We start from the raw sequence: 8832 nt of genomic DNA, 5'->3' as shown, positions 1-8832 counted from the left end.
AAGCTGCAAGAAGGTTGGCAGAAAAAGTCAAAGGCGCTAGAGGAAAGGGAAAGAACGTGGAGGAGGGCGAGAAGAATGCACCTTCTCCGGTGGCGAAGCCTGCTGAAGCAGATGTGTGGGGAGCTACAACTGACACAACCTCTACAACTCCTGTCACTGAAAATTTAAGCGGGGAATCATCCAAGAGTCCCGTAGAAGGAGAGAAATTAGGTGAATCACCTGCCCCGACTCCTGCACAGATGGAGAAGGAAGAAACCGCGAAGAAATTCAGAGGAATTCCTGAAGATGTCAAGCTTTTCGAAGTTTTCTGGCAACAAGTAGTCGAACTTATCAAGGTACGTATTGCCAAGATTATGAAGACGCAACTGATGTTCTGTAGGCTCGACCAGACTTGTCTATCATGGACATCACCGCTCTCTGTGTCTCGTTGACAAACCTTTCTTTGAGTTGTTACCCTGATCGGCTTGAATATGTCGATCAGGTCTTGTCTTTTACTCACGGAAAAGTACACGATTACTCTCAAAAGTATGTGCACATGCTCATCTTCTACCTGATAGAGCTAATATTGGACTCAGCCCCGATCTGCACTCTTCTCAAACTGTCTCAAATCTCCTTGCACTCCTTCTCGCACCAATCAGCTCATACGTATCTATTCTCACTTTACTCGCCATCCCCTCATATCTTCCACTTTTGTCAGTACAGCCGTATTCCACCCGTCTATCCATTGGTCAAGCGGTGGTCTCCTCCGTGCTTAAGAACAATACGCACATTGAAACCTCTGACGATGTCACCGGTGTGCTTGGTCTTTGCGCTGTACTTGTCAAAGACCAGAAAGATCATACTATTGGCGGCGGCGCACCGCAGAGAAGAGGTCAGGCAATCGACTGGAGAGAAATGGCGGAAGAGCAGGGATGGGTCGCAAGGATGGTGCATCTCTTTAGGGCCGATGATCTTGGTGTCCAATTTGAATTGCTGCAGACAGCGAGGAGACATTTCACTGAAGGCGGTGAGAGAATACGGTTCACTTTCCCGCCCTTGATTGCCTCTAGTATTCAACTCGCTAGACGCTTCAAGACGAGGGAAAGCGTCGAGGACGAATGGGAAACCAGGGTATCGGCCTTGTTCAAATTTATACACCAGCTCATTTCCATCTTGTATCACAAGGTTGAAGCTCCGGAGACATGCTTGCGTCTCTTCCTTCTCGCTGCTCAAGTCGCTGACGACTGTCGCCTTGAGGAACTTACCTACGAATTTTTTGTCCAAGCATTTGTCATTTATGAGGAGTCCATATCTGAATCTCGAGCACAGCTACAAGCTATTACCGGTATTATCTCGTCTTTGCAAACAAGTAGAGTGTTCGGAACAGATAATTACGATACTTTGATAACCAAGGCCGCATTGCATGGGAGCAGGCTTCTCAAGAAAAGCCACCAGGCTACAACAGTGCTTTATGCGAGTCACATGTGGTGGCAAGGAGATGTTCCTGGACGGGAGAAGAATGACAAGGTATGTTAGGTGTGTTGGATTGTAAACCGCTAATGTCTGTCAGCCGCCGTTCCGGGACGGCAAGCGAGTTCTCGAATGTCTTCAAAAGTCTCTCCGTATCGCTTCATCTTGCATCGATGAAATCACCTCTGTACAGCTGTACGTTGATGCCCTTGATCGATATGTCTATTATTTCGAGCAGGGAGTGGAAGCTGTCACGCCCAAATACGTCAATTCTCTGGTGGAGCTTATCACCTCGAATATCGATTCGGTGAATAGTGGCGGAGACGTGCATCCCAGCTCAGCCGGTGGAGGACTAGTGGAAGGTGTCAGTGGCGGGGATATGATCATCAAGGTGAGCGCTCTTTCTAACTGTTCTATTACTGTAACTGATGGACGATGAAAGCACTTCCGAAATACATTATTATACATTCGAGGCCGACAGCGACAGGCTCAAACAGACGTTGTTGATCAGGGAGATGAACGAGAAGGGGGGGAAGAGAAGAAGAAGGTTGATTGGGAAAGCGTGGACGTAGCGGGGGGTTGCTTGAAGATGGGCCTTACGCACTAAGCAGGGCAAAGTAGTAACTGAGCGATTATACAGAGTAAGGTATGGCCGAGCTAATATACCTTGGATGAACGTTGTTGAAAGCGGTGCATTCGATCTAGTTGGAAAAGTGGGTTGCCTCTATTATGTGACATTTTTAGCTACAATTACGGACCATCATAAAGTGTCAGTCAATTGATTATCTTTTTTTTTTCTCACCGCTTGTCGAACCTTTAAATTATTGTACTACCTTGTCAGCAAAGAGGTTTGGTGTTTATTGCAGTGGTAAAATGTACTTTCAAAGCAGAGGCGGCGGCTCATCGTGGTTGGGTCATTATTTATTCAGTACCGATTGATTATGATGAGCAGAAGGAGAGGAAAGTCTACAGCAGCTACAATACTGTCCTCCTTGGGTATCTCACGCAGTATACTGAAGAGTCGCCATTTAGGCTTTCCAGATAATAAGGGTGCATAAACTGTAAGCATATCCTGATATATCTCACAATTCATTTAGGGAAGGCCTCCAAAACAAGCTTCTTCTTATTTACCTTTCCCATGTTCTGTAACGTGAAAATCAGCGGTCGTTTCTTAGATTTCAATCGACCCACTGTAAAGCACTCACATTTCGCGGGATTTCACCCTCGTAAAGCTTGAGCAACTTTGGGAGCTTGTACGGCGCAAGGACGCTTCGAAGCTCGTTTCGAATCTCATTGACTGTCACGCTCGGACGGGAGGTTACCAAACATACCGAAACCTTGCCGTGGAATTAGTGCACAAAACCCAAAATTGCCGCAGACAATCCTTACGATCTGACCCCATTCCTCGTCTTCAACACCCATGACTGCGCAATCTTTCATACCGGGGAGTTCCAAGATGGCTCTTTCAATCTCCACCGCACTAATTTTCTCTCCGCCACTTTTGATGATGTCGGTGCTCTTCCTCCCTAGCACCTTCAATTGATTCTGAGCTGCAGTATCTGAAGACCACACACCAATATCACCAGTTTTGAACCAGCCGTCCACAAATTCTTTGGCTGTGGCCTCAGGAAGGCGCCAGTACTCTGTTGTGATGGATGGACCACGCACTTGAATTTCACCTTGAGTGTCGAAGGCAGTGATGGACTGATTCAAGTCTTCATTCCATAGTCGAATTCCGGTTCCAGGAAGAGCGTAACCGACATGTCCCTTTCAATGCACATTGGTAAGTTAACACTTGCATGACGGGAACATCCATTACTCACTTTCACTCTCTTGTCATTCTCCCAGCCGGTGCTAGCAATTATGCCTGTTTCTGTCATTCCGTATCGCTCCAACAATACTTGTCCGCCTCCAATACCTCCCTCCTTTTCCCACGTTTTTTTAATGCTTTCAGGGAGGGGAGCAGAGCCTGAAACTTGCAGACGCAACTTGGATGAAGCCTCCGAAGCAATCGGCTGAAGCTCCTTGGGCAGCATGGGATGAGACTGGATTAATCGAGAGTAGAGTGTAGGAACACCAAAGAACATAGTTATAGGGGTTTTACCCTCATTATTAATCCATCTCATCCAAATGCCTCGAGCGTCAAACTTTTCCCAGAGCTCAACGGTCGCCCCGGCCCAGAGGGCGGGAAGAAGAGCAACGACAATGCCGTGCAAATGGTTGAGCGGTAAGATGTGAAGGAGGTTATCGGTCGAGGTCCAGCGCCAGAACTGGACAACGGCAGATACCTGGGCCCCGAGAGCCGAGTGTCGTGTGACTACGCCTTTAGGTCGACCGGTCTAAAAGCTATTGTTAGCCAAAGTAGATTTGACATAAACTACACAATCCAAAAAAAGTACTCCACATACAGTACCACTAGTAAAGAGCATCATGGCCCTTCTCTCGCTATGGAGTTCTGACATCTTGCTGAGGGTTTCAACACCACTTTTGTCGTAAGCTGCCTTTCTCACCCCATTCAAACTGATCTCAAGTACCGTTGTCTTTATGCCCTCTTTCTCCATATCTGCCTTGAGCTCATCCGCGCGGGGTTTATTATTAGCATCACAAATGACAAGGCTAGCGTCGCTATTAGTCGCCATGTAAGCTTGCTCTGGAAGAGGCAAAGAAGGTAGAACTGGGACGCTCAGTCCTCCTGCTGTCCATATGGACAACATGCTGAGGGGAACAAGGTAGCCCTTGTCGCAAAGAACGACGACTCGAGTTTCGGGCACCGAGAGAAAAGACGTAAGGATAGAGCCGAGAGAGAGGATATCGCCACATAGTTCCGAATATGTGACGGTGAGAGAATGGGGGACATCCACAATGGCCTCGGATGCAGGGGCGGACTGAGCACGAGCAATTATGCGCTCGAGTAGAGGAAAGGAGTTGAGAGAAGTCATGACTGAACGACTTAGTACCAGATAGACACCAAGTATTATGTATGAGATGCTGGAATGGTTGGAGGGGTTGAGGGGTTGGACTTTTGAGAGATTGAGTAGTGTAAACCGGCACTACAAGACAGAACAGCGACATAGCCCAATAAGCAGCAAGAAGCGAGGGCGAACACCAACGAATGAACCTGAGATGCCGATCTAGGTTACCGATGCCGATTCGTATCTCGGATCTCCTAATCTCAACGCGAACAAATGGACTTCGTGACGGGGTTCCCGGAGTATATGCAGATGACAGTCTTTAGGCGGTTCAAGGACGTGGAAAACTCCGTACTTGTATGTATACAATAGATGATTATTGATTGTCCATTGCTTCTCAGTAGCCAGGTCGTCGGCCGTAACAGTTTTATAATTTATTATTATTTCGTTTCTGCAACTGGAGATTTGAGCATAATAACATTAATAAGCGCGCTATTGTCAATCATTGTTTATGAACCACTTACTCCATTATCACCCAGTATAGAATATAAAGGTTGCTTAACAACATGGAAAATATATATACTAGAACTGGCTTTTCTTCTACTGGACCGACGACCAAGCCGAGCAAAATGAACTGCATTTTTGCTGTTACTAAATTTAATTATTTATGACAATTTTAATTTAAAGAATAGATAAGTTCACAACGGCGGCGTTCGCAACGAAAACTTGCGGTTTTCGCCGCCATCTTGGCGGACCTGCCGGCCGGGGCCAAATAGGCTACCACCTACTAAGAGGGCCCCTGCGGCGTCTGGTCCGGTTGGTGGGCCCTCGATCCCTCATTCTCTCGTTCCCTCGCGTCGTCTGATAGCATAGTCGGTCTACTCCTTGTACAATTGTCGATGGTCCGCCGTCTACATGTCCTTTCGCACTTCAAATAACCAGTAATAGACCAACTGCACCAGAAGACGCCTTCTCCTCCTCCCCATTGTGTATGCGTGCCACACTCGCATAGTTATAACAGTCCCAAGTCAAGCGCTGCTCAGATTAGTACAAAGGGACAGCACACTGCGTGTTCGACACGTCTGAGAAGAGCACAACCATGCCCGATCCCTCTATTCCGGTAGTCGGTCACAAGACTCAGCGTAAGCTGGTCGGACATAACCTACTGTACAGTGTTTCAGTGTTTCTTAGCATAGGAGTCTGGTTATTTGGGTAGGTGTTTTGTGAATCCGGATGGTGTTGTGCTGATATGATAACCGGTTAAGATATGACCAGGGGTAAGTTCACTTCAAGCGCTTATCCTTAAGCTTCGCTGATCATGGCCTTCAAACTGTGAAAGAGTAATGTCCGGTAAGTTGGTATCACCATCACATATCTCGATAGCTAGTTGACTTTCTATGTAAGGAATTATTACCGGCCCATACTTTAAGTAGGTATGAAGTAAATACTGAGTATCTTTCATTAACATTTATGGCACGTGTCTACAGAGCTTATTGTGAGTAAAGCCCTAATCAAGCAAACTAAGCTGACGTTTTTAGTCAACCAACCAACGTCAACGCAGATTGGCAAGTAAGTTAGTCATTCAGTGCCAGTAGCAATGTCTGAACATTCGATAGTATGGTGGCCGTTTTGGAGATTGGTGCCTTCAGTAAGATTATTCCATGTCATGTCATTCTTTCAAGAACTCACGGCAATCACGCAGTTACTTCTCTGGCTGCCGCTCATATTGCAGATAATTATGGAAGGCGTATGACCCTTCGCACAGGTGCAATAGTCTTCACCATTGGAGGTGCTATACAGACTTTTTGCGTTGGATATAATTCCATGGTACTTGGAAGAATTGTCAGCGGCTTTGGGGTAGGGATGCTGAGTATGGTCGTGCCAATCTATCAGGTATGTGGTTTACAATAGTAAAGGCGCGGAGCATAAGCCAATGTGTGTCACCCTCGCGCAGTCCGAAATATCTCCTGCAGACCATGTAAGAAACTCTTCAATATTTCCAGAAGATTTTTCTAATAAAACACGATGATAGCGAGGCCTTTTGGGCTCTGTCGAATTCACAGGTAATATCATTGGCTATGCCTCCTCTGTTGTACGATGTGTCACCTGCCTATGTCAAGCACCATTCTCACTCAACGTTCATAGTGGATCGACTATGCCTGTTCATTCTTCCAGTCTGACTGGTCTTGGCGCCTCCCGCTTTCTGTTCAATGTATAGGCGGCTCTGTTCTCTTTATCGGCAGCTTCGTCACACCAGAGTCTCCCCGGTAAGCCTTCTATATGTGCATCATATGTAGGTGCAGAACTAAGAGCTGTTCAAAGGTATCTTGTCGATACAGACCAAGAGGTGGAAGGTTTAGCAGTCATCGCTGATTTTCAAGGGAAAGCGCTGGACGATATTTCAGTGCAAGCCGAGTACAAAGAAATTCGAGATGCTGTTCTAGCCGACGTGAGACAATCCTCTTAACGTTATCCCCATACACTTGCTTACTCTGTTTTGTTTTTTTTTACTAGAGAGCTGTCGGAGATAGAAGCTATAGGGCTTTATGGAGGAGATACAAAGGACGAGTTCTGATTGCAATGAGCAGTCAATTGTTTGCTCAACTGGTGAGTCAATCTTTGCAAAAGTCAAAGAAACATGAAAATAAAGCGGTCTGTACTAATGATTATTGGCAGAATGGCATCAATGGTGAGCTTAGAAGAGCGCTGCAAACAATTACTAACCATTTGGCCAGTCATCTCATATTATGCACGTGCGTCCCATCTCATTCTGCCGATCATTCTTGACAGCTGATGTGGATTACAGCTCTTGTCTTTGAACGTTAGTCTCGCTGAAGACCTAATACTGCCGTGTTACTAATGGTGATGAAGAGGCGGGGTGGATTGGGCGTGACGCTATCCTTATGACAGGTATCAATGCCTTATTTTATGTGGCAAGCTCACTTCCGCCGTAAGTTCAGGTCCATCCGAAATTGTGCACATTCTCAAATTATTACTAGATGGTATCTCATGGATCGAGCGGGTCGAAGGCCCATTTTGCTCTCGGGAGCAGTGGCCATGGCGATTGCACTGACGGCTACAGGATGGTGGATATATATTGATCAAGCAATAACACCCAATGCTGGCTCGTCTTTTGTTCTGCCATGTCGGATGAAGCTGATGGTATTTGTCGATAGTGGTCATTTGCGTAGTGATTTATAATTCCGCATTTGGCATGAGCTGGGGACCTGTCCCATGGTATGTGTCATTGACATATGACCGGTCGGAAATGAAGTTAATTAATTAATTGATCCCAGGCTTTATCCTCCGGAAATCATGCCGTTGTCATTCCGAGCAAAGGGAGTATCCTTATCTACTGCTACAGTACGTCCAATTTTATCCCGAATGCACAACGATGGGCTAATTTGAGTTATCAGAACTGGATCTCAGTGGGTCTGGAGCGCTTTAATCCTGCTTTTTGCTAACGACTGTTGTATCTGCAGAATTGGTGGGTAGGGGTTTCAACACCGCTCTTTCAAGAACTTATCGGATGGCGATTATATCCGATGCACGCATTCTTTTGTGCATTATCATTCATCCTCGTGTACTTCCGTGAGTTGTCAGCCGAGATTCGTAAACCACCACTCATGCACATGGAACTAGTCTATCCCGAAACCCGAGGCGTACCGCTTGAAGAAATGGACAAATTGTTTGGGGATGAAAGTGATGAAGACGAGGTTGATTCGGACTTCGATGAAGTTGAGGAAGCCGAATCAGAAATATCCTCTCTAGTCAGCAATCCTCGACACCGACGCCGCTCGGCCAGCTCTTCATTGGGCCCATCTTTGCCGACCTCCCGAAAACCGTCACCCATACCCTCTAGGGAGGCTTCATCTAGCCGAGGACTGTTTGGACGTATAACTGACTCGGTGAATGGTCTGATTGGAAGCACAAAACAGCAAAGCAGGAGCGTGGGGTATACTGCTGTCAACGAGGAATAGGAACTCGCGAGTGAGCATCATCCGGACTCATTTCAAGTGACACTTGACACTAAATGACCAGGGTTCGATAAACGGAATCCAGGGCGTCGTCATGACTTTACGGGACAGTTCGAAGAGCTCTCTGAAAGTCACCACGAAGATGACTGGGAAGTAGACGTAGGAGATATAGAAATGGGGATAGGAGAAGGGTTGCTTGCCAGGCGTGTGGCGATTTCCAATGTCGAGCCTCGAGAGTGACAATATTTTGTACGAGAAAGTGAAGGGTGTAGCATAGTCGAATCGTATTTGATGGTCTTCAATGGTGACAGTGGATGGATTATATACTGAAAATATCGACGAGACACATGCTGGGACTGACTGTTGATATCTCGCAGCGTCTTTGATTCAATTTTCCATTTGTTCAGATATTCTTTGTACCATTGTTTGAGTATCTCTACGGCTTATAAGATGTTCCGTGTCGACGATATACATACGTAGGTTCGTTTTGAGCACTC

At 46.4% G+C, this 8832-nt stretch overlaps 3 protein-coding genes across 3 annotated transcripts in view; 2 read left to right on the top strand and 1 right to left on the bottom strand.

Moving 5' to 3' along the window:
• The window catches only part of CNC03240 (protein-Golgi retention-related protein, putative), a 3360-nt gene extending 1196 nt beyond the window's left edge, over nucleotides 1-2164 (top strand). The window contains exons 3-7 of the mRNA XM_569646.2: nucleotides 1-335; nucleotides 380-525; nucleotides 576-1506; nucleotides 1550-1840; nucleotides 1892-2164. The exon at nucleotides 1-335 is cut by the window's left edge and continues 470 nt beyond it. Of these exons, the coding sequence (XP_569646.1) occupies nucleotides 1-335; nucleotides 380-525; nucleotides 576-1506; nucleotides 1550-1840; nucleotides 1892-2056 (1868 nt within the window). The 3' untranslated portion in view covers nucleotides 2057-2164. The remainder of the gene's footprint in view (nucleotides 336-379; nucleotides 526-575; nucleotides 1507-1549; nucleotides 1841-1891) is intronic.
• Nucleotides 2165-2508: 344 nt separating this feature from the next.
• On the bottom strand, nucleotides 2509-4909 carry CNC03230 (long-chain acyl-CoA synthetase, putative). The gene is made up of 6 exons (XM_024656761.1): nucleotides 4883-4909; nucleotides 3858-4815; nucleotides 3273-3788; nucleotides 2839-3216; nucleotides 2655-2786; nucleotides 2509-2592 (listed from the first exon to the last, which is right to left on the bottom strand). Exons 2-6 carry the CDS (start codon nucleotides 4386-4388, stop codon nucleotides 2539-2541), a joined length of 1611 nt encoding a protein of 536 aa, XP_024512431.1. The 5' UTR covers nucleotides 4389-4815; nucleotides 4883-4909; the 3' UTR covers nucleotides 2509-2538.
• Nucleotides 4910-5177: 268 nt separating this feature from the next.
• On the top strand, nucleotides 5178-8651 carry CNC03220 (receptor, putative). Its single transcript, XM_569994.2, has 24 exons — nucleotides 5178-5570; nucleotides 5624-5635; nucleotides 5698-5708; nucleotides 5763-5787; nucleotides 5846-5853; nucleotides 5897-5927; nucleotides 5975-6006; nucleotides 6061-6251; nucleotides 6313-6336; nucleotides 6391-6450; nucleotides 6504-6625; nucleotides 6681-6807; nucleotides 6873-6965; nucleotides 7035-7047; nucleotides 7094-7111; nucleotides 7165-7179; nucleotides 7230-7308; nucleotides 7358-7482; nucleotides 7535-7595; nucleotides 7655-7721; nucleotides 7775-7786; nucleotides 7841-7949; nucleotides 8001-8348; nucleotides 8421-8651. Exons 1-23 carry the CDS (start codon nucleotides 5458-5460, stop codon nucleotides 8336-8338), a joined length of 1686 nt encoding a protein of 561 aa, XP_569994.1. The 5' UTR covers nucleotides 5178-5457; the 3' UTR covers nucleotides 8339-8348; nucleotides 8421-8651.
• Nucleotides 8652-8832: the final 181 nt, after the last annotated feature.

Source organism: Cryptococcus neoformans (genome assembly GCF_000091045.1).
Source record: "Cryptococcus neoformans var. neoformans JEC21 chromosome 3 sequence".
NCBI lineage: Eukaryota > Fungi > Basidiomycota > Tremellomycetes > Tremellales > Cryptococcaceae > Cryptococcus > Cryptococcus deneoformans.
The sequence above is the reverse complement of the archived record's forward strand: the minus strand, read 5'-3'. Positions and strand labels throughout refer to the sequence as shown.

Bases quoted from the DNA above. Each gene is read 5' to 3' on its own strand.
- CNC03230 (XM_024656761.1), bottom strand. From the start codon at position 4,388: ATGACTTCTCTCAACTCCTTTCCTCTACTCGAGCGCATAATTGCTCGT. The intron at 2,787-2,838 runs GTAAGGATTGTC...TTCCACGGCAAG, and splicing joins ACGAGGAATGGGGTCAGATC to GTTTCGGTATGTTTGGTAAC. The intron at 2,593-2,654 runs GTGAGTGCTTTA...TTCACGTTACAG, and splicing joins AGGGTGAAATCCCGCGAAAT to AACATGGGAAAGGTAAATAA.
- CNC03220 (XM_569994.2), top strand. From the start codon at position 5,458: ATGCCCGATCCCTCTATTCCGGTAGTCGGTCACAAGACTCAGCGTAAG. The intron at 7,596-7,654 runs GTATGTGTCATT...AATTGATCCCAG, and splicing joins AGCTGGGGACCTGTCCCATG to GCTTTATCCTCCGGAAATCA. The intron at 7,950-8,000 runs GTGAGTTGTCAG...ACATGGAACTAG, and splicing joins ATTCATCCTCGTGTACTTCC to TCTATCCCGAAACCCGAGGC.